At 42.9% G+C, this 25,449-nt stretch overlaps 1 protein-coding gene across 5 annotated transcripts in view; it reads left to right on the top strand.

Annotated features, from left to right (window-relative positions):
- The window catches only part of pde4d (phosphodiesterase 4D, cAMP-specific), an 805,358-nt gene that overhangs the window by 593,296 nt on the left and 186,613 nt on the right, over positions 1-25,449 (top strand). Inside the window, exon 1 of one of the 5 annotated variants that reach the window (XM_078397184.1) lies at positions 16,001-16,088. The exons of the other annotated variants lie outside the window; for them this stretch is intronic. Coding sequence (XP_078253310.1) covers positions 16,021-16,088 — 68 coding nt within the window. The 5' untranslated portion in view covers positions 16,001-16,020. Of the gene's footprint in view, positions 1-16,000; positions 16,089-25,449 lie in introns of those variants that run through there. 5 annotated transcript variants of the gene reach the window in all.

The raw sequence follows: 25,449 nt of genomic DNA, 5'->3' as shown, positions 1-25,449 counted from the left end.
ATCTACGCAGAAGACAGCCACGGTCTCCATGTCTATGTGTACCTTGTCTGGATGTAGAAAACTAATTTTGAAGGCCCTAAACATCCTAGGCTGCAGAGATGTAGTTTGTCAGTGTCAAGACCTTTCATAGTGCAATGAGGAGCCCTTGATCCTGTCAACCTCTAAAAGATTTGATAGCTGGCCCTGCCTCCCTCACCCCAACATAGTTGACTGTAAAAGCTCTGAAGGCTATTTTTTATAGTTTATAAATGTCTGAGAATTAGAGACAGCTTTGCTAAAAATATTAAACTAAATTGTAAGCAATGACTTGCTTTCACCCTTGCATCAAAACCTGTGGCCCTCCAATCTCCATTGGATCAATGGGGGTTCGGGTTTTACATTAGGTTAAAGATCCAGGCCACAGGTCAGACTTTAAGATGGATCTGTTCCAAACTATTTGAAGGCAGTTAATTCATGTAAACAGTTATCATTGGTCACTTCAAAGTTAAGAATTATAAACAAGACCTCTTTCTGTACATGTTCTTAGCCCTTTGAAAAATAGTCTTTATTAATCAATATCATCAGAACAGTCAATAAATTGTATATCCAAATCTCTAATGTCCTGATGATGCACGTATTAAGAGCCAATCTATGTATTCCTTTCACTTTACTTCAAAGTTATCCTATTTATTGTGTAAAGACCGTATTTGCACAAATGAGAATAATTGAACCATTTATCCTTTAACTGTTCATGATGTTGAATGAAAGAAGGAAAGTCCATATCAATAATATAATAATATAATAATATAATAATATAATAATATAATAATATAATAATATAATAATATAATAATATAATAATATAATAATATAATAATAATATAATAGTAATAATATAATAATAATATAATAATAATAATAATAATAATAATAATAATAATAATAATAATAATAATAATAATAATAATAATAATAATAATAATAATAATAATAATAATCCTTTTATCAATAATAAAATGCATTTACATATTTGTCTTTAATATAAAACAATTCAAAGGAGCTTTATAAAAGCCTTATTAAATAACAAATGCCATGAAAGCTTATGGGGGATATTAGGGCATATTTAAGGAAAGTTAGAAAAAGAAGCTGGTAAGGGAATTCCAAACCTTAGGGCCTGTGCGGCTGAACGCCTGGAGAGTATTGGGGTAATTTTCAGAGTTTATGAAGAGGCCAGAGGTTCTGACAAGCATGTTAGTGGAGTAATAATCAAAAGTGTTTGTTGTGCCTAATATTAGAGACACACTACTGACAACTGGTGAAAAATACATTTAGATTTATTCAAACTATTTCTTGCAAAGACAAAGAACAAGCACTCATAACTTGCACAACATACTACCCATCAAGACACTTGATGACCAGTCTTGCACTGGTGAATTCCCTTTGTTCTCTGAGTGTTATGATTCGTTCTTAACGTTTTTATTTGTTTTGGTTCTCAGTTCTCACTTTGCTCCCAGGTTCTTGTGTTTTTCCAGAATTCAGTAAAGAGTTAAATCCTGTTTCAATTATGCATTTCCCTCCTACTCCTTCTTTTCCAGTGACATGATACCACATCGATGTTCCAGACTAGGTCTGACCTATTTCATCCATCTTTGTCCTGTTGCACTATGTTGTTACATTACCAACTCATCTATAGTGCAGCATCCTAGTTATTGGCACTGAGCCCATCAGATACACAGAAGCATAACAAAAAAGAACTGTAGATGTTGGTTTACACCAAAGATAGGCACAAAGTGCTGGAGTAACTCAATGGGTCAGGCAGCATCTCTAGAGAAAATGGATAGATGACGTTTCAGGTCAGGACACTTCTTCAGAGGTGTAAGATTGATTTTTCCCGACAGTTTGGACAAGTACTTCACACCTCAGATTGGTCTGACAGTCATGCCTCACTATCTAGGTGTTCTCAATTTCGCGCCTAATGTTATAGAAAACATAGAAACAGCGGAAAAAATAGGTGCAGGAGTAGGCCATTCGGCCCTTCGAGCCAGCACCACCATTCAATATGACCATGCCTGATGATTTAAAATCAGTACCCCATTCCTGATTTTTCCCCATGTCTCTTGATTCCTTTAGCCCTCAGACCTAAATCTAACTCTCTCTTGAAAACATCCAGTGAATTGGCTTCCACTGCCTTCTGTGGCAGGGAATTCCACAGATTTACAATTCTCTGGGTGAAGAAGTTTTTCCTCACCTCAGTCCTAAATGGCCTAGCCCTATTCTTAAACTGTGACCCTGGTTCTGGACATCGGAAACATTTTACCCACTCACTCTCCCCTGTAACCTTCTTGGACACACTACCCTCCCCCTCCTCTTCCACCTACATTCTTTCTCTAGCTTCCCAATTCACAACTCTTCAATCCTTTTACTTCCGTCTTTTCATCTTTGGCCTTTGTCTACAATTTGCCTATCAAAACCCTCCCTCTCAACTTATTACACTGCCAGCCTTTGTCCTGCCCAGCACTCCTCTCTTTCATCCCTCTATCTCCCCCCTCCCCTCCAACAATCAGTCTGAAGAAGGATCCCTACCAGAAACTTCACCCTCCCTTGTTCTTCCGAGATGTTGCCTGACCCACTGAGTTACTCCAGCACATTGCGTCTTTTTTGAACTTAGTAAGTACTGGGTGAATGATGAATGGGACATGCTCAAGTGAAATGTCTGCTTGCTTTTTCTTTTAATGGGATTTGATTTCCACTTCCCTGTATCAGCCAGTAGAGCAGCAAACCCAGTGCTATAACTATTTCAAGGAAAGGTCATCAACTTGAAACATTTGGTCAAATCCCAGTAGGTTTCAACCATTCAAATTTAAGATTTGGCTTCTGCATCAGCTGTAGTAAGTGTGGGGTCCACAAGTGCCAATTCTAAGTGGAAGGCTTGGATCAACCCAGTCCCTGCAGTAGCTATAGTTCATAGATGCTAAGTATTTCTGATATTTTCTGCTTCTATTTTCGATTTCTGGCATCCACAATATTTATTTTTACAGAGTGACAAAAATTTTTGCCTTGCACTTGGATTGTTTTCTTGCATCTTTTTCTCCTCTAATTCTTCCAAATGACATCTCTGTGAGGGGTCGGGTCACAAACAATGATGAGACAGAGTACAGGACGGAGATAGATAACTTTGTAACATAGAGCTCTGGGGGCTAGTGGAATCAGAGGATATGGGGAGAAGTTGGCACAGGTTACTGATTGTGGATGATCAGCCATGATCACAATGAATGGCGGTGCTGGCTCGAAGGGCCGAATGGCCTCCTCCTGCACCTATTTTCTATGTTTCTATGTTATGTTTCTATGGTGTTAGGACAAACAACTTCTCCCTCAATGCCAACCAGATGAAAGAGTTAGTTATTGACTTCCAGAAGTGTGGTGGAGTCAATGTCACAATCAGCATCAATGATTGACAGCTTCAAGTTCTTTGACATTAATATTGAAGCAACAACCAATACCATCCTGCATTTTCCTTGTCCACATCATGCAGTCGTGGGCCAGAGCTTCTCAGGAGTTGGTGGGAATTCACCAATTCTTCACAATTGAGTTGGCAAAGAATGCTGCAATTCTTCAAAGCAGCTTTCAGCGTATTCTTGAATCTTTCTCTCTGTCTGTTTGGTCTCCCTCTTGCATGACAGCACTTAGACTGGAATGTTTGCTTCCAGGGTTTGGTGTCAGACATACAAATGACATAGCCTGTCCTATGTAGCAAACTAAGAGTAGCTGGGGTTCAAGCTGATTGTGGATGTTGGAACCTAATATTGGTTCCCTTCCGTTTCCGGTGAATTTGATAAATTTAGCAGAGATAGGGTGGTGGAATTCTTTTGATGCATGCTGTAGGTAGTCCTGGTCCCAGAAACATAGGGGAAGGCAGGGATTGCTGTTTCTTGGTATACCATGAGCTATGTGCCAGGTCTGAGGTCATGATTTTCAAGTACATTTTTCATCAGTCAATCAAAGACTACATTGTCACATTACAATTGGTGGTAAATTTGGAGAATTCGTCCATATTTTCCAGTTTTGTTTTGTCTTTACTGTTGTAGGGTAGTATGGTTCAGCAGGGGTAAGCAGGTAGAGGACCTTAGTCTTGCAGATGTTAAGTGCAAGGCCCATCCTCTCACATGCTTCAGTGAAAAGATTCACCTGGTCTTGGAGCTCGGCCTCTGACCATGTGTAAACACAAAATCATCTGCACAACTCAGCTCAACTCCTGAGGTTCAAGTCACCTTGATTTGGTGGTGTGGTCATGGTGGGTTGACCAGTTTCCCATTACTCCCATGGAAAATTCGGTGGAGATAAAGTGCAAGACTGTGGAAGAAAGATTAATAGAAGTCTTAAGGTAGTGACACTGGCCTTTACTGAAATTGATACTGCTGCAGGCCTGATGGTGGTAGCACGTCGCCATGCCTTCATGGCCCAAACAGATGAATTTCAATGGGCAGTTGAATTTGAGAAGCACGTTCCACAGTTCCTTCAGATTGATTCCATTGTACATGGCTACTTCAACCAACCTAAAGTCTTTGAACCCTGAAATGTGTCAGAATGCAATGAATCCTTTTGAGCAAAATAATATTTTGCCTCAAGTGCTCTGTATATTTTCGCATAGTGTCTCAAAAAACTGTACGAATAAACATGTGTTCTTTTAGAAGGAAAAACATGATTTGCTATTTTTTGCTTAAAACAGACTTTTAACAACATAGGATTTTTCAACTGTGCACTGCATTTTGAAAGAGAATTACATTAATTTTAATGTAATCAATAATGCGGTATTGCATGATCAAGCATAATCAAGAATGAGATGCACCCTGGCCACTTAATCATCTCCCCTCTCCCATCAGGCAAAAGGTATAGAAGTGTGAAAACGCACACCTCCAGATTCAGGGACAGTTTCTTCCCAGTAGTTATCAGATACCTGAAACATCCTACCACAACAAGAGAACAGTCCTGAACTACTATCTACCTTATTCGTAACTCTCGGACTATCCTTAATTGGACTTTGCTGAGTTTACCTTGCACTTATTCCCTTATCATGTATCTGTACACTGTAAAAGGCATGATTGTAATCATGTATTGTCTTTCCTTTGACTGGTTAGCATGCAACAAAATCTTTCCACGGTACCTCAGTACACGTGACAATAAACTAAACTGAAACTGAGTAATAAGTATGGCTGATCCTATATTTCAAGTCTCTTTCACTATCCTCTTCCTATTGTGCATAAAAATCCATTGATCTCAACCTTCAACAATCTCAGTATTTGACAGCCATCCACAGCCCAAAGATTTACAAATTTCTGCGCAAAGAAATGACTGACCCTATATCCTGAGACAGTACTCCTTTTTCTCCAAACTCCAGTTGGACGATCGAGCCTCTACCAAGTCAAACCTCTGAAAACAAAAAAAACAATTACTGGAAAAACTCTGTGGAGACAGATCCTGCTTGACCTGCTGAGTTCTTCCAGAATACTGGAGAGAGATGGAACTACAGATGGTGGGTCAAAATATGGTCGAAGAGCAGGAGAGTAGCAGGACCTGCTGAGTTACTCCAGCACTTAGTGTTCTCTTCCTGAGACCCTTCTTTTACACTAGATTCGAGCATCTCCAGTCTCTTTTGTCTTCATTCTACTGCCCAAACATAAATTCGCTTCAAGGCATGCCCACTTTTCTCCACTCTACAACAGAACTTCTGTGAGTCCTCTCCCACTATTCTTCCTCTGTAGCTCCGGCATCAACATGAATCTTCTGCCTCCACAAATGCTGCTTGTCCTGTTGGCTTCTTCTAGAGTTCTGTTGTATATTCCAAGTTCCAATATCTACTGTCTCTTTTGTCTTCAATCCTCTAAAAAATTTACAGCCCTTGATAACAACACCTCTATAACATTTAATCTCCAGTGAGCGCAGGCAAATCTTACTTGACCAGTCATCCTCGCACAAATGCCTCTATTGATACATAACACACTGTACAGACCCCAATGCAAGTACACCCTCAAAGTAAAAAATACTCCAAATGAGGACTCCCCAAAGCTCAGAATGTTATAGGAAGACTTCATTATTTTTGTGTTCCAACCTATAAAGGCCAGTGTAACAAATGCTTTCACAATTGCTTGTTGGCTCTGCATGTTTACTTTCTCTGTCACATGAGCCAACATATACCGCTCCCTTTGTATTCCAACGCTTATAGAGTCACACAGCATGGACACAGGTCCCTTGGCCCAACTTGCCCTTGTTGACCAGATGTCCCATCAATCCTTGCTCCACCTGCCTGCATTTGGCCCATTTCTCTCTAAACCTTTCCAATCCATGTACCTGTCCAAATGAATTTTAAATGTTGTTATGGTACATGCCTCAACTACCTCCTCAGGCAGCTCGATCCATATATCCACCACCTTTTTCATCAAAAAGTTGTTCCTTAAGTTCCCATTAAATCTTTCCTCTCTCACAAACTTACGTTCTCTATTCTTGATACCTCTACTCTGGGTAAAAGACTCTGTGCATTCACCCTATAAATCACCCACATGATTTTATACACCTCTATAACATGACCCCCTCAGCCTCCTGCACTGCAAGGAGTAGTCCTAGCCTGGCCAACCTCTCCTTATTGAACAAGCCTTCAAGTCCTGGCAATATACTCGTAAGTCGTCTCTGCACTCATTCCAGTTTAATGACATCCTTCCCTTAACAGGGTGACCAAAACTGATGATAATACTCCAAATACGGCCTCACCAATGTCTTGTCCAACTGTAACATAGCGCTCCAACCTCTATACTCAATACCGTGGCTGATGAAGGGCAATTGACCAAAAGTGTTCTTGACCACCCTATCTACCTGTAACGCCACTTTCGGTACCTGCTTTGATCTCTTTGCTCTTCAACATTTCCCAGAGCCCTGTCATTCACTGTGAAGGTCCTGCCCTGCTTTGACGTCCCAAAATGCAACATCTCATACTTATTTGCATTAATCTCTATTGTCTATTGACCATTCTTCAGCCCATTTGCCCAGCTGATCAAAATCCTGCCGTAAGTTTGAGATTCCCTATTTAACAAATATTCTGTTAGTCCGAAGTAGTGTTCCAACCCAGAACGCCACCTGTCCATTCTTTCCACAGATGCTGCCCGATCCGTGGAGTTACTCCAACACTTTGTGTTTCCACTTGTTTTTCCTATTGTTTCCATCAATGAGAAAATTCTCTTTTTCCCACAATTTTGTCCACCTGCCAAATGCTTGCACTAGTTTAACTGACTCTATCTCTTTTAAGACATTGATCGCAACTCATTTTCCCACAAACTTGTGAACTACTCGTTCTATTTTGGGTGCTTCTGTTCATGAACACTGACCTCTGCTGTTGGTATTGAATCATTCTGGTGTATATTGTGATTATTGTTTAAAGTAAATAAAACAACAGGAAACGATCATGGATCATATGTTGCCTCTATATGCCTTGCAGATAAGCAAAAGAGCATCACTGAAATGTTTATTTTAAAATATAGTGTCATGGCAGAAAAAAACATTTGTTTCACCTGAAATAAGTTCAAGATTATTGCAGTTGCAGAGTTACGAAGCCAGCTTACAGTTGGGTTGGGAAACACGAACCAACCTCTCAGTTGCTTTATGAAAAAAAAACTGCTTGCGGACTTTGTTTAATGTTACAAATTGGAGGAATTTGTTGGAAACAAATTGTTTGCTCCACGAGGGAACAAAATCAGGACCAAACTTCTTAAAAGGAAAGAGCAAGCAGACATTTTTGTGGAATTTAAATTGGAACTGGTGTTGACAGCCATTCAACTCATTAAATAGTTTGCATAACTGTGTCAGAAGGGTTTTTCCATCCCTTGTTAATCCTAACAAAATGCCAAATCGCCGCTCTTACGAGGGTCAAGAAACTTTAGTTTTATTTAGGAATTAGTGCTATGTTTTAGTGAAGTTTATGAGATAGAAAATTGTCTTGTGTTTTCATGCAAAATGATAGTATCATACCGGCGACCAATTATCCACCTCGACCAATTTTTAGTTCTGTTGATTTCAGTAGAGATGTTTATCTAATCAAGTCCAAAATAGGCAGTTTTGGGGAAAATTAACCAGTTCATATTACTGTTCCAGACAAATTTCTACTATCTTTTCCTTTTTTTGTTTTAGGCATTTTGGAATTGCTAAAAGCAGTTAATAATCTATCTTAACAGCAACTTGCAATTGTATGGACCATTAATTTAGCAAAAGCATTCCAAAGTATACCATAGTATTAGTAAATAGAACAAAAATCTGTATTTGACCATCAGAAATTTTTGATTTGAAAGTTGGATTTTTTCAATTAAACTGCACCATATAAAGAATATGTAGGAAGGAACTGCAGACACTGGTTTACACCATAGACACAAAATGCTGGAGTAATTCAGCAGGTCAGGCAGCATCTCTGGAGAAAAGGGATAGGTGATGTTTTGGGTCGAGACGCTGCTTCAGAATAAAGAATAGTTTAGCAGTTTTTCATGGATGATAAACTGTTTTGTTTACCATAATGGTGTAACAGAGAGACAAAGTCAGGCATCATAGGATGAATTGTCAGATTTATAATTCTCCTGCTTCAGAGCAAAATGATAGGCCTAATGTCATTGTGGGATAATTCCTTTAAATTTAACTTGTTAAAAAGATTGGATCAAGCAGTCACAGGGAGAACATTCAAACTGTACACATTACCAGCTGCGCCACTTTGCAGCCCAGTCAGTCACCTCACTGTATCCATGCTGTATCTCTAAAACTAAACCCTCACCTCAGGAATTCAGCTCTGTGACAAGATCTGGGACCGTGTGGTCCAAAAGTCAAACTCGGGTTTGGTGAGCCAGTCGTGGGTGAGGCAGTGCTGTTTGACAGCACTGTAAACAACAACTTCTATCATTTTTTTGATGATTGAAAGCAGACTAATTGAACAGTGATTCGCTAAAACGGATTTATTACAACTCAGAAGGAGACTTTTCATCCTATCAGGTCCATGTTGACTCTCAACAGAGTGATCTTATCAGTGCTATTCCTCATTTCAGTGTAGCCTGTAACTTATTCTCAACCATATGCCCATGAAATCTTCTTTATCTGCACCAAAGGTTAGTTTACTGAGCAGCATGTCTCTGTGTTGTGGGAAGAAGCCAGAGCACCAATCACTCTCCCATGTCATGATAGGGAGAATGTTCAAGATCCTCACAGATAGCATCACAAACAGATTAAACCCGGTTTCTAGAGTTATGGGACAACAGAACGGACTGCTGCGTCATTGTGCTAGGCTTGATTGGTCCTGCAGATAGACACAAAATGCTGGGAGTAACTCAACAGGTCAGGCAGCATCTCTGGAGAAAAGGAATAGGTGAAATTTTGGGTCGACACCCTTCTCTGGACTCTGCCTCTGGTGAGCTGCACATACCTGCATAATTTTCCGCATTGTCGGGAGATGACTTAACTTTAATGAGAGTGGAACAACTTGGCTAGAAGCACATATAGTTCTGGAGCACAGGTCTTTGATACTACATCTGGTCATTGTCTAGTTCCATGGATTTTGCTGTGGTATATGCATTGAATATAGAAGGGCAGGAAGATCTAGGATCCAAGACAATAAAAAGATCATCACAATAGGCTAAAGACCGCATACAATTTCTGGAAAGCAAGAAATTTATTGATTGAAATAGAATCAAGATATAAAAGCCAATCTTTATAAAACTAGAAAGGTCGTTGGAACATGAGAATATAAAAAATAGAAGCAAGAGTAGGCCTTGTGTGAGGAAAGGATGTTAAACAATAAGCATAAATTCACTAGGTTATGCCTGGTATGTTGAAATACAAATATAAAACAAGCTTGAAAAATTGGGAGATTGGAAAACCTATGGCCATTGTTGCATACACTCAGAAGGTCAGTGCGCTGAAATCTCCAATATGACCTTCATTGGCGGTCTACATTCTGACATCGATGCCTGACACACAGCATTTGCCACCCTTAATACACAGGATGTCTGATGTCTCATCACTAGCTGTTGCAGTGCTGGACGCAGCCATTTTATACAATTCACATTGCAGCTACCTCCTGCCTCGTTGATTATCCCACACCTCAGACTGGCTTCAAGCTACACGTGACGCACGACTGGGCCAATCATCATGTGGGAGGTGACAATACGTGCAGAAGATCAGCAAGACTTTCCTCCCCTGTATTTTCTCTCACCTTGATGTAAATTTTTATGCAGATGTTCTATAATTGTCATGGGAAGAATTTCTTCAGGGTCTATGTGCTACTCTTTCCACTCTTAATCTTCACCTTTTCTTTTCTTCTGAACTCCAAGTATCCTGCCGCTCTAAGTCTGCGAGTTCTGCGGTTGTTCATAAGGCCTGTGTATGACCAACAGCCTTTACCACACATGTGGCTGGAGGTGCAACTTTAACAATGGTATATGGTTCACTATTTTGTTCTGCAGTTGCTGGTCAATGTACAGGGCATTGGTGAGACCACACCTGGAGTATTGCGTACAGTTTTGGTCTCCTAATCTGAGGAAAGACATTCTTGCCATAGAGGAAGTACAGTGAAGGTTCATCAGATTGATTCCTGGGATGGCAGGACTTTCATATGAAGAAAGACTGGATAGACTCGGCTTGTACTTGCTGGAATTTAGAAGATTGAAGGGGGATCTTATAGAAACTTACAAAATTCTTAAGGGGTTGGACAGGCTAGATGCAGGAAGATTGTTCCCGGTGTTGGGGAAGTCCAGAACAAGGGGTCACAGTTTAAGGATAAGGGGGAAGTCTTTTAGGACCGAGATGAGAAAGTTTTTTTTCACACAGAGAGTGGTGAATCTGTGGAATTCTCTGCCACAGAAGGTAGTTGAGGCCAGTTCATTGGCTATATTTAAGAGGGAGTTAGATGTGGCCCTTGTGGCTAAAGGGATCAGGGGGTATGGAGAGAAGGCAGGTACGGGATACTGAGTTGGATGAACAGCCATGATCATATTGAATGGCGGTGCAGGCTCGAAAGGCCGAATGGCCTACTCCTGCACCTATTTTCTATGTTTCTATGTGCTCCTGATGCACAAACTCAGCTCTCTCTATGCCATCCAGAATGTTCCTTCTCTATTTTGATCTGACAAGTGTCAGTGAGGAAATTATTTTATTCAACGAAGCCTTGTGATCACACCTGAGTCACCAGCCAACCAGTTAATTATTTCTGCGATGGAGCACGCACTGGAGTGCTTGTTTGTGGAGTCTAGTGTTGAGCGAACATCATAGCTTGTCCATTAGAACTGAATGAGTGTAACTAAGGCCTGAATATTGTGGATGTTGGTCTGGGAGAGGACAATCACCATGCCAATGCATTGGACAAATTACCAAGGCAACATAGATTGTAGCTGTCGAGCCTGGAGATGCCTGCTCTAGGTAGTCCATCAGAAATCACAAGAAGGCAGAGACCAGGACATAGATTTGTGATGGATTTCAAATCTTGATCTTTAAAACACTTTTTTTCCTTCAGATGACCAAAGGCAATTGGTGCACTGAAGATCATGGTGAATTTCATCATGGATATTTGCTGTGAGGTGGCTCTCAAGATAGGGAAGTGTCCAAAGTTTTCCACATTCTTGTTGCACCCCTTTATTTTGGGGGCTGATGGGAGGAATGTCAACTGCATCTGGACAGTCCTAATATCCACAATAAGGAACCATCTCCATCCAGGAGATCCCACAGCTTCCTAATAAACACGTGCACAGATTTTTGAGTGCTGTCAAAACCATGAATAACCATTGAAGGACCTAGGTGACAATTGATAGAGTGGATGTGGAGAGAATGTTTCTAGTTGTGGGCGAGTCTAGAACCAGAGGGCACAACCTCAGAATAATAGGAAGTACCTTTAGAATGTTATGAGGAGCAATTTCTTTAGTCAAAGGGTGGATAATCTATGGAACTCATTGCAACAGACAGTTGTGGAGGCCAAGTCATTGGGTATTTTTAAAGCAGAGGTTGATAGGTTCTTTAGTAAGGGTAAAAAAGGTTACAGGAAGAAGGTAGGAGAATGGGGTTGAGAGGGCAAATAGATTATCCATGATTAAATGGCAGAGCAGACTCAACAGGAATACAGGAATACAGAGCTTTATTTGTCATTCGGTACCGAGGTGCCGAACGAAATTACATTGCAGTCACATACAAAAAAAAAAGAACACAAGACACATGACCCCAACACAAACATCCATCACAGTGACTCCAAACACCTCCTCACTGTGATGGAGGCAACAAAACTTCCACTCTCTTCCCCACGCCCACGGACAGACAGGCCGTCAATGGGCCAAATGGTGTAATTCTACTCCTATGTCTTGTGGTGATAAGGTGAGAATGAAGAATTGAGGAGAACTGATCAAGGAGTCAGCCAGCATCGGCTGGAAAGAGCACATTGAAGAATTTCTGAACCTTGAATATGTACTTCACACGAGTGTCCATGGCTCTATCCCACAGCAAACTATCTGGTATAGTCACACTATCATTCTACACCAACAACATGCTAAGCAAGTTCACATGTCATATGTCAACAAAAAAAAACAAGGCCATAGGGAAAGTCATTGCAAGAGCCTTCCTCAGCCGCAGTATTGATTCCATCCATCAGGAGGCACAATGGAACATATGGGCATACGAAGTAACAGTAGGAGTAGCCGTTTAGCCCTCAGGCCTGTTCTTCCAATCAGCCTAACCATGGCTGTTCTTGCACTTCAATCGTTATTTAACGATGGCTTGCAAGCCATGTTCTTAACCAAGGTTCACAATATGTTCACTTTTGCATGAACCAGTGTCATGTACTTCATTATTTTTTTCTTACTCACTTCAATACTGCGTCTCTTCTCCAAAAACTGCTAGGGAGTGGAGTGACTTCCAAGATAAATGGAAACTGTTCAGCTCGTGTCGCCTCTCTCTGGGTCACCCACTCCAAGGTCACTCCAACCTCAGTCACTGAGCGACAGTTCACAGACAATGCTTACGTATGCGTGTGTTAAGAGGCTAAGTTCCAAGCCCTACCCAGTCATCAGCATGGGAGAGGCAGCAGTTGGGAGCTTTTCATTATCTCCTGTCAAGAGGTCCAGTTTAGCATGTGACTCTATCTGCAACATAGCATTATGCTGCTTTTGATCTATTCTTAGCAAATTTCTAGATATGTCACTGAATCTGATTGGGCATTAGTGCAATTCACTGCACATGTTTAATACACTAATAAAGGGTAAAATTCAATTTCAAGACAAGGATATCATTGATGGCACCTTCCGGATTTCCGCTTTCAACTGCGCACATGCATACAATGTAAGATATTTTCATGGTGTAAAGATGATCATTACAACTACAACATATTTTAAATGTTGGTTAAATGTTGCTTTGCAATTTCTTTTTTGAACAAATGTTGGAAATTATCCTAACTTTGTTTGATAAATGCTGAAAGATTGTAACAAACCCCTGACCAATCCTGGAGCAGGATGTGACATGTAGATCTGGAGCAAGATCACTTTTAAGTGGGTTTCTGGTGCCATCTATTCTCTGGAGTATGACGTTTGTCCTGAAAGGCCTTCTTGTTGTTGCATTAGAAATAGGGAAATCAAAGTGATATACTTGCCAGAGGCAGAGCCTTCGGCCCATGGTGTGGGGAGATGCACAGCAGTGTGCACATCACAGCTCAAACCAAGTTAATGTTCAATGATGCAGCTGCATCAATGAGGCATGACAGGTCATGTGGACGTACTGTAGCAGACATGGTGACAGAGGTTTAGTTAAGAGTTTAGGGATACAGCATAGAAAAATGCCTTTGGCCCACCCAGTTCACTCCATTGTCATTGATCACCCATTCACAATATTTCTGTTATCCAATTTTCTCATCCACTCCGTACATATTTGGAGCAATTGTAGAGGCTTAAAGGCATGTTTGTTGCTGGCAGCATGATCGAGTGAGATCCTGATAGTTGTTTATCCACTCAGTCATTGAGTCACACAGCATGGAAACAGAATTTGGCCCAACTTGCCCAAGCCAACCAAGATGCCCCATCCAAACTAGTCCTACCTGCCCGCGTTTGGCCCATATCCCTCTAAACCTTCCCTATCCATGTACCTGTCCAAATGTATTTTAATTTTACTTCATAAACACTAGGGACGAGACACTCATCGTGGAAACTTTCTCCCCCGGCAATTTCAATTGTAAAAAAAAAGCTGTCCATGGGGAAGGCAAAAATGCCCCGAAGGTGTGACAGTGACCATCCCATCAGTGTGAGAAAATAACTGCAGATGCTGGTACAAATCGAAGGTATTTATTCACAAAATGCTGCAGTATCATGGCGGGACTATCATATGTTGAAAGACTGGAGCGACTAGGCTTGTATACACTGGAATTTAGAAGGATGAGAGGAGATCTTATCGAAATGTATAAGATTATTAAGGGGTTGGACACGTTAGAGGCAGGAAACATGTTCCCAATGTTGGGGGAGTCCAGAACAAGGGGCCACAGTTTAAGAATAAGGGGTAGGCCATTTAGAACTGAGATGAGGAAAAACTTTTTCAGTCAGAGTTGTGAATCTGTGGAATTTTCTGCCTCAGATGGCAGTGGAGGCCAATTCTCTGAATGCATTCAAGAGAGAGCTGGATAGAGCTCTTAAAGATAGCGAGTCAGGGAATATGGGGAGAAGGCAGGAACGGTGTACTGATTGAGAATGATCAGCCATGATCACATTGAATGGCGGAGCTGGCTCGAAGGGCCGAGTGGCCTCCTCCTGCACCTATTGTCTATTGTAACTCAGCAGATCAGGCAGCATCTCAGGAGAGAAGGAATGGGCGAGGTTTCGGGTCGAGACCCTTCTTCAGACCCATTGATTCAGTGTGCATTGTTGCAAACTCCCCGCGAAAACTTGACAGAGAGTGGCTGGCGAACAAAATTAAAAAAGTAGTGTACGTCAAGGGGAGGGGGCAGTGCGTTTGGGTCCGGGGATTTCCTGAGAGCATCATTGGGAATGTGAGAAGTGGCGGGGATAATGAATGAGGGAGTGGCGGCGTTGAGGGACGGGGAGCATTGCCTCAAGCAGCCGGCGGTAGACGGGATGGACCCCCTGCCTGGGGAGTGTGGCCGAAGGCGGGGTGGTCTGGCACAAGTGCACTGCTCTCTCTCATGTACATGGGTCGAGAGAGGGCAGCGGCGGCCCATCCTCCCTCCCTCCGTCCCGCGGAAAGCACAGACAGCCGCTGTGCAGCGCCGGGGCAGAGCAGACAGTGGCTGGCGGGCAGGGAGGGAGGGAGGGAGGGCGGGCAGAGAGGGAGGGAGGGAGGGAGGGCGGGCAGAGAGGGAGGGAGGGAGGGAGGGCGGGCAGAGAGGGAGGGAGGGCGGGCAGAGAGGGAGGGAGGGCGGGCAGAGAGGGAGGGAGGGAGGGCAGGGAGGGAGGGCGGGCAGAGAGGGAGGGAGGGAGGGCGGGCAGAGAGGGAGGGAGGGAGGGAGGGAGGGAGGGAGGGAGGGCGGGCAGAGAGGGAGGGAGGGAGCGCTGTCACTTCCGAACAGTTGAAGCTTGAGTAACTCGGGCTTGTGTGAAGAAACATCTCGCAGAGGGCGAGACAGAGCCAGAGCAAGCACCAGAGCCAGAGACAAGAGGCAGAGCCAGTGGCAGAGACAGAGACAGAGCCAAAGACAGAGCCAGTGGCAGAGACAGAGACAGAGCCAAAGACAGAGCCAGTGGCAGAGACAGAGACAGAGACAGAGCCAGTGGCAGAGACAGAGACAGAGACAGAGACAGAGACAGAGACAGAGACAGAGACAGAGACAGTGGCAGAGACAGAGACAGAGACAGAGGCAGCACCAGAGACAGAGACAGAGACAGAGTCAGAGCCAGTGGCAGAGACAGAAGCAGAGCCAGCGCCAGAGCCACCCACCAGTCGAGGTGCTCGGACTAAAGATGTGAAGAGGGAGGGCAGCGAGCCGGAGCCGGAGCCGGCGCCGGGGTCGTGGAGTACCCCCCCCCCCACCCCCCGCACACATCCACCATGAGCCACATCGTGATGAAGCCGCGGTCGCGGTCCACCAGCTCCCTGCGGATCTCCGACTACGCCGGGTAAAGTCTGTCTTGCAGCCACTTGGGGCTGGTATCGCGGCCGGGCGGCCGGGCGGGCACCGGGCACCGGGCACCGGGGTGGGGAGGGACTCACTCACTCCACTGTCGCCGCTTCACTCAGCTTCCTTCTCGCCTGAGATTAGAGCCGGCAAGAAAGTTGTTGAAGTCTTTGGCACTCACCCCCACCCCACCTCCCCGCAGATAGCTTCTTTCCAAACCACGCACACACTGCCTTCATCACTCAAGAGGGAAGATATAATCGGACGTTTGAGACTGTGTTGTGTTTCACAAGTTCCCCCTTTACCCAAAACATACTGCAGTGGAAGGAAGACGTTAACGACTGTTGCATTCCTTTACTTCGGTGCGGACTTGTTCCAGTGCTCTCGGTACCAATATTACCGAGTCAGCTTCAGCGGAAAAGTCCCATAGAGTAAAGATTGAGCAAACCTGAGCAGAGAGGGTGACATTTCAGAAATGTCCCAGAGTGTTTTCGCATACATGAAATGTTTTATTGCACAGCCAAATATGAGAACTATTTGGTCCAGAGCAAGTCGGCATAAATAGCATTGAGGTGACTGATTTAAATTTTGAGAGTTGATTGAAGGAAAATTGTCAGTGAAGGTACACCTAACTGAGCCGGAGGATAGACACTAAAATGCTGGAGTAACTCAGCGGGTCTCGGGAGTAACTCAGCGGGCAGCATCTCGGGAGAGAAGGAAAGGGTGACGTTTCGGGTCGAGACCCTTCTTCTGACTTCAGCTGAGCCCTCGTCCTTACCTAGTTCCACCCCATCAGCCGTCGCAACGAATATTGATTTCTCTCACTCTTCAGGTAGTCCCAGCATTCCCTCTCTCTCGATCCCCTCCCCTCACCCAAGTCGCACTAGCTTCTCATTTTCACCCTACAAAAAAGCCTGTTTCCTTTATCATCGTTACTTTTTTGCATATCTTTCTTTCATTCAATGTTCTTTATCTCTCCACATCACCGCCTATTAATACACCGTCTATATATACATTAATGACTTGGATGAAGGGATTAAAAGTACCATTGGCAAATTTGCAGATGATACAAAGCTGGGTGGTAGTGTGAGCCGTGAGGAAGATGCTATGAGGTTGCAGGGTGACTTGGACAGATGCAGTTTAGTGTGGATAAGTGTGAGGTTATCCACTTCGGTGGTAAGAATAAGAAGGCAGATTATTATCTGAATGGTGTCACGTTAGGAAAAGGGGATGTACAACGAGATCTGGGTGCCCTACTGCATCAGTCACTGAAAGGAAGCATGCAGGTACAGCAGGCAGTGAAGAAAGCCAATGGAATGTCAGCCTTCATAACAAGAGGAGTTGAGTATAGGAGCAAAGAGGTCCTTCTGCAGTTGTATAGGGCCCTAGTGAGATCGCACCTGGAGTACTGTTTGCAATTTTGGCCTCCAAATTTGAGGAAGGATATTCTTGCTATTGACGGCGGCAGCGTAGGTTTACTAGATTAATTCCCGGAATGGCGGGACTGTCATATGTTGAAAGACTGGAGCGGCTAGGCTTGTATACACTGGAATTTAGAAGGATGAGAGGGGATCTTATCGAAACATATGATTATTTAGGGGTTGGACACGTTAGAGGCAGGAAACATGTTCCCAATGTTGGGGGAGTCCAGAACCAGGGGCCACAGTTTAAGAATAAGGGGTAGGCCATTTAGAACGGAGATGAGGAAAAACATTTTCAGTCAGAGATTTGTAAATCTGTGGAATTCTCTGCCTCAGAAGGCAGTGGAGGCCAATTCTCTGCAAATGCATTCAAGAGAGAGCTAGATAGAGCTCTTCAGGATAGCGGAGTCAGGGGGTATGGGGAGAAGGCAGGAACTGGGTTCTAATTGAGAATGATCAGCCATGATCACATTGAATGGTGGTGCTGGCTTGAAGGGCCGAATGGCCTACTCCTGCACCTATTGTCTATTGTCTATTTCTCTCGTTTCCCTTATCCCTAACCAGTCTGAAGAAGGGGCTCAACCCAAAACATCACTCATTCCTTCTCTCCAGAGATGCTGCCTGTCCCGCTGAGTTAGTCCAGCTTTTTGTGTCTATCTTCGGTTTAAACCAGCATCTGCAGTTCCTTTCTATACAATTTTTGCTCCTTGTTGAACTATGAGATCTTTAAGCGCTGCTGAATAGGCTGACGGAACATTGGGCTGATTTACGCTCATTAGGTGAATTGGAACCTGCGCATGCAATGCAATTAAAAATAATTGCATATGTTGTTATTTTCACTGAAAACTTCTGGATGACTTCATTGCAAATTAAATATGTCCTTGACAACAAATAGCAAGGGCGCTATATTCTTGTCCTACAGGGTAGACACTGTCCCATGTAACAGGTCTCACAGAGCAGGGTTTTAATGTTACAATTAGCACCTTTTTATCTATGGTTAGAATTACTTGGAATATTAGTTTACAAATGTAATTTAAATGTACAGTATCCTGCACTTTGACTTTGCACGGGTTTGGGAGCACAAGCTCTGGCACTTGTCTGCAAGCCATCTTGCCAACATGTAAATGAAGGATGCAGTAAAAGAGATTGCCCCTCTAATTACAGGAATGAGATAGTTCAAAATAACTGATGTGTAGGAGAATACAGTTTTCCTAACAAATGCAGCAAGATTTCATGGAATGCTTTTTCCCACCTTGCATTCTCAAGTCTTATGTCAGATTTGACCTAATTCCTAAAAATATAACCGATTCTGGGTTTTTTTTAACACCTCTTTTTCCAGTTGCAGGATAAACGTTAAATTCTCAAATTTTAAGTAATAATTGATCTCTCACCACCCTACATACACCTACTTTCCCCCCACTATGCTGCCCTGGTCACCCTTCTCCTTTCCCCTCCAATCACTTATCTCCCAACCCTGAGTCCCTTTCCCGCTATTCTGCCCCTGCCACTTCCACCCATATCCCTCCCTCTGGCTTTACATTCCACCCCTCTCTCCTTATCTGACACCCTCTTGTCTTTTCATCTCTACCCGGACATTACTATCATTGTAGTCATGCATTACCCTTCCTTAATTAGCTTGGAAAGTGGCGGTGAGCCACCTTTTGAACTCCTACAAATGATCCTTTACCTTCTAAAGCTTTTCCACGATTTCCAATGAGGAAAGACATTTTATTTATCAAAACACTTTTTGCCAACTGGCTTCATTTTTCAGAGGAGCTATTTCCTATTGGTGTATACAGAATCAGAATCAGAATAACCTTTATTTTCATCCAAAGAATACGTCTTTTGGACAAAATTCCATTACCCACAGTCCAACAATAAGAGCAATAAAAATAAGCAAGAACACACACAATCACAAACCAACACAAAACAAAAAAAAGAAACATCCATCACAGTGAGTCTCCTCCAGTCACCTCCTCACTGTGATGGAAGGCCAGAATGTCTTTTCTCTTCCCCTGCCGTCTTCTCCCATTCACCGTCCAGGCCGTGCCGGACGGTGAAAGGTCCGCAGCGGGCCGATCCAAACCCCACGATTCGGGACAGGCGAAGACGCTGCCGCTGCACGTCGGGGCGGTCGGGGCTCCCGACATTGAAACCCCCGCCGGGCAGAGAAAAATCCCGCGGCCTATTTCAGGCTGCGCCGGATGGTGAAAGGTCCGCAGTGAGCCGTCCCAAGCCCCGCCATTCGGGGTGGGTGAAGACGCTGCCGCAGCCGGAGCTCCCGATGTCGGCCCCCACCCAGGGGCCTGCGAGCTTCCGATATCCACGCGGCCCGTGGCCGAAGCCTTCAGAGCCTCCGAAGGCGAGTCGCAGCCCCTCTCGCAGTGCCACCACAGCCTCCGAAGGCAACCAGCACCGCATATTATCCACCAGCAGCGCAATTAATAGTAATTTGGAACAAGATGAATAACTTGGATAAGAGGTGGGTAGATTTCCCTATCTAGGAAACTTTGCCTTTCTATATGCCCCATTATGCTCAATGTTACTCAGGATGGACACTGTAACTAAGGTATCTTGCAATAGGTGTGTAATGAGATATGTAAAACAGAAGGAATGCACATTTTGTTGGCAAGGAACTTATTTAATGCTGCTCCAAACTGCCCATAAGAAGGAGATGATGGTAAGCCATGGCTATGGGGTTGCTGTGATAGCTGGAACACACCACAATATCAATATTTTGAGCTTCAACTCATCAATTAAAATAGAGCATCGAACAGGACAGCACAGGAACAAAGCCTTTAGCACACAATGTCTGTGCAAAACATGATGCTGGGTTAATCGCCTCTGTCTTCATGTGATCGATATCCCTCCATTCCCTCCATTTCCCTCAATATTATGATGTGTTAAATTTACTTGGAAGCAAATATGGGCATCAATAAAGTACAGGTATTAACAGTTAAACCAATAGAGAGTTTGGTCTGTTGCATATCAATTACCATCAAGGCATTCAAAGTGATAATTGCATGTTGGTACCCTGGTTATGTTTACCCTCCCTGCAAAGTCCACTATTTGGCTAAGTGAGTGAACTGAGTTAATGGCTAATAATTTGCAGATATCACAGCCACTGGGTATACCAAACAAGCAATGAAATTAAATAAAGTAAGTGCTGGAGTAAGTCAGCAGGTCAGGCAGCATTTCTGGAAAACATGGATAGGTGACATTTTGGGTCAGGACCCTTCTTCAGATTGAACAAAGGGTCACCTATCCATGTTATCCCACTGAGTTTCTCCACCACGTTGTGTCCTTTTATGTACACCAGCATTTGCATTTCTTTGTTGACAATGAGATAAACTATTATTGGCTTTTGGCAGATTTGTGATATAAAATACCATCTATTTATTTGGTAAAACTCAACATTCTTCTCTAACAAATTAATATTTGTAATCTCTCAGTTTTATGAAAATGTGGAGAGTGGCCACATTATTGTTTGCAAAAATGCCTGGTTAGCCTGGGAACAAAGCTATTTTAGAATTTGTGGCTGGAATAATGTTATGCTTTTCCCTTCAGTGATAAATATGTATGCAATAGCTGTTCAGAAAAACTGGTAACATCTCTTGTCCAGCTCCACTAGATTAGGTTTTGCTTACAGACAGTTTGGATTTGCTTGCCAACAGTTTTCTATTCATCAGTCCAAATTTCTAAAGGAATTTTAACTTTTCAAAATACATCAGCAAATTCATATGAAAAAGTAAATTGTACAACATTTTATATTTTAAGGTAGGAAAAAGCTTACGTCACAAATCTGCCACAAGCCAAGAATGGTATATCTCACTCAATTTAATCTCTCAAATTTCTCCCACTAAATGCATCACCTGTATTTTGAGCTTCATCATCTGGAATTTAGTTTAGTTTAGAGATACAGTGCAGAAACCGGTCCTTCGGCCCACCGAGTCTGCACCGACCAGCGATCCCCACACATTAACACTACCAAACACACGCAAGGAATTTATTTTACATTTATACCAAGCCAATTAATCAACAAACCTGTACATCTTTGGAAACTTGAACAAAAAATAAACCGTTGGAAGAATTCAATAGAGTAGACATCATCTGTGGAGAGAAATGGACAGGCCATGTTTTGGGTCAGGATCCTTCTTCAGACTGATGGAGTGAAAGGGAACAAGTAGACACAAAATGCTGGAGTAACTCAGAGGGTCAGGCAGCATCTCGGGAGAGAAGGAATGGGTGATGTTTCGGGTCGAGACCCTTCTTCAGACTGATCCACAGTGAAGGGGAGATAGTTGGTAGAAAGAGGTGAGGGGAAGGGGTGCGGCAAGAGCTAGCCTGTGGATTCACATAAGAGGATTGATTGGCAGATGTCAGGTGGGAAGAGAACTGTAGAGATACTGATCAAAGTTGGAGGTGGAATGGGGAGCAGCCGAAAGTGTGTAAATGGTGGAATCTGATAAGAAAGGAAGGCAGTGAGTGAAATGTAGAACCAGAGTGAAGGATGGCAAATATAAGAGAAAATAAAAGGGTGTATATAGGGCTGGTGAAGAAAAATTGGAGAGCTGGAAAATGGAAGGGAAAGGATGAGCGTGTAAAGGAAAGAAAAGTAGCCAGGGTGGCGAAGGCTGGGAGTGGAAAGAAAGTTGCTTGCCAGGGGGGGAGATTGGATTCGGAAGTGTAACTTAAAATTGAAGCGTTTAATGTTCATAGCACTGGGTTGTAAGTTACCCAAGTAGAATATGAAGTGTTGTTCATCCAGTTTGTTGTGTGGCCTCACTCTGGCAGTGGAGGAGGCCCAGGACAGATATGTCAGTATGGGATGGGGAAGGGGAATTGAAATGGCTAGCAATTGGAGCTTCAGTGGGCCCTGGCGGGCTTCGTCTACCCTTGAAGGTCTCACTGGAGCAGAGAAAGCTGCATCGGGAGCACCAAATACAGTAGACGAGGTGGCATGGGTACATGTAAACCTCTGTTTCACCTGGAAGGGCTCTTGCGGTGCTTGAATGCAGGTGAGGGAGCAGGTGCAGGAACAGATGCTGCATCTCCTGCGGTGCAGGGTAAAGAGCCTGGGGGGGGAGAGGGGTTAGTGGACAGCATTGAGCCAACTTGGGAGTCATGGAGAGAGTGGTGTCTGTAGAAAGCGGGTAAGGTTGGGAAGGGGAAGATGTGACTGGTGGTGGGATTACATTGAAGCTGGTGAAAGTCTCAGAGAATGGTGTGTAAGATGTGAAAGTAGGTGGGATGAAAGGTAAGGACCAAGGGAGCACTCTCCTTATATCAGTGGAAAGGATGGTTGAGAGCAGAACAACAGGAAATGGGGAAGTTACCCTCGAAAGCTCCATCTGGGGGAAACCACATTACCAGAAGGAAGAAGACAATCAGATGTACAAGAGTGGAAAACCTCATTGTGCGAGCAGCTGCAGCAGAGATGGAGAAACTGCGGGAAAGGGAAGGCGTCCTTGCAAGAGACTGGGTGGGAGGAGGTGTAGTCAAGGTAACTTTTGGAGTCAGTGGACTTGCAATAGATGAGGGTTTGTAGTTAGTGAAGTGCCAAAGTAAGACATAATATTCACTTTCATAATTTCAGATATAACATTACAAGTTTGTAGAAGAGTTATCTCTTGGATACCAGGTTTATACTTATTTTATTTATATTGCTTAAGGTGGTTCTTTTTTTTTTAGCTACACAGTTTCCCAGACCTTGAGAGCACTGATGTTGTTCATAATTGAAAGCAACTTAAATTATTAATGATTACACAACTCCCAGTCAAGCCAAAACTTATGAATGTCGATACTCCCTCTGCTCAAATTATACTCTCAATCAATAGCACACTCCTTACAAATTATAGCTAAAATATCAGATTTAATGCTACAGGGAAATATTGATGAAGAGCTCCATTTCATTCACATCTTTGAATTAATGTTTAAGTTGCAATTTCTTGTTATAGTCCAGTTGTAGTCAGCTGACTTCAGAATGGTGCAGTACAATCTGAATAGGCGCAGATGTGATGCGATTAATCCAGGTTTGAAGTAGACAGTTTTATGGAATAAGATCTGGAATGAATCCTATGGAGTTGCATGTCGTCACATTAGTTCTGATTAGATAGGATGCTGTTTTCATTTGTTTTGAAGTTCACTGTTTTATAAAAAGCTGTGGAGTTATTTAAATATTGCCAGAGGAGGCACAAAGTATTAATAGAAATGTATGCAACTCCATTCATTCCTGCCCCCAATTCTCTTCAGGGTTCTAGTCAGACCAACTTGGACATGATGGTATAAGACATTTTTCTGCTTGGATGAAGGACTGGTCATCCATCTTATTATTGTTTGTGTTTCTACGCTCAGCTGTGGGATTACCTTGGTTTGTGGGTGGAAGTTGTAACTCCTCTCGACATCTATGGTGAATGGGATGAATGGAAAAGTGTGTTTGAGTCCAGTTTATTCAAAATGCTGTTTATTGACACAATTCCTTTTTTGATTTGTTAGCACACTCTCAATTATTTTTTCCCCCTTTTGTTTGTGACTAAAAATAAATTTCAAGATAAATAATCTTCCAAAGTACATGTGCCTCTACCATCTCCACAGAGATGTGAGTGGCAATGTTCTGGCATTGGGACTCAAAAAAAGATTAGTAATGTAAGAGCATTAAGATGATGCAGTATCATTTTTTATGAGGTCTAATTACACACCTTAGACACCTCAGAACTGTGACCCTAGGAGATGAGTGATAGCAATTAGTGTTTATAGAATGATAAAGAACTGGATGTAGTATTTCACCCATTTCACTTTGCTGGAACAGCAGCATTAATGGTAGCCTGCACTCAAGTGAACATTTATTATCACTTTTTTTAGATATTAAGTAGCATTATAACAACTTTTCCAGTAAACCTGGTAAGCTTAAAGGAACCATGGAAACTAGGGCCCCAGTGGATTGAAGGTAAGTGCAGGGACCAGAATCCTGGTGAATTGAATGGAGCATGGGTACATAGACCAGGGTGAGAACAAGGGAGATGGCTAGTATCATCTAGTGCCAAACCACAATTTTCAAATGGCTGGCTAACACAATCAAAGCTTTACCGTGCTTAAAACATTAATAGAGTTGCATACCTGCCGGTTTTTTATTATTGGATGGGCATTTTGATTTTTTTTATATACTTATCATGGAATAATACTTGTAGAGGAACAATATTGGCAAGAACTTATAACTTGAGTAATGCTATATATAAGCATGCTGCTCCCACAATTAGGATGATATCTGTACTGTTGCAAGGATAACTCTTGATCATGAATCTCTGACATATCAATAGACAATAGGTGCAGGAGGAGGCCATTCGGCCCTTCGAGCCAGCACCGCCATTCAATGTGATCATGGCTGATCATTCTCAATCAGTACCCCGTTCCTGCCTTCTCCCCATACCCCCTGACTCCGCTATCCTTAAGAGCTCTATCTAGCTCTCTCTTGAATGCATTCAGAGAATTGGCCTCCACTGCCTTCTGAGGCAGAGAATTCCACAGATTCACAACTCTCTGACTGAAAAAGTTTTTCCTCATCTCAGTTCTAAATGGCCCACCCCTTATTCTTAAACTGTGGCCCCTTGTTTTGGACTCCCCCAACATTGGGAACATGTTTCCTACCTCTAACGTGTCCAACCCCTTAATAATCTTATACGTTTCGATAAGATCTCCTCTCATCCTTCTAAATTCCAGTATATACAAGCCTAGTTGCTCCAGTCTTTCAACATATTTAAAAAATAATTGAAAAATGTCATTTATAGAATTTGTCCAACAATGGGTAGGTTTGAAATGGATTAGTTGGTTTCTGCAGCCAGTAGAATTGTTAAATGTAGCTTGAGTGCAGGTGACCCCTGCGTTACGTCCGTTCAGCTACAGAAACTCGCCTGTACAGAATTCACAAATCACTACCCAAAAAAT

The sequence above is a fragment of the Rhinoraja longicauda genome, chromosome 1, assembly GCF_053455715.1.
Source record: "Rhinoraja longicauda isolate Sanriku21f chromosome 1, sRhiLon1.1, whole genome shotgun sequence".
NCBI classification, from domain to species: domain Eukaryota; kingdom Metazoa; phylum Chordata; class Chondrichthyes; order Rajiformes; family Arhynchobatidae; genus Rhinoraja; species Rhinoraja longicauda.
Note: the sequence above shows the minus strand (reverse complement) of the source record. Positions and strands in the feature narration are given on the sequence as shown.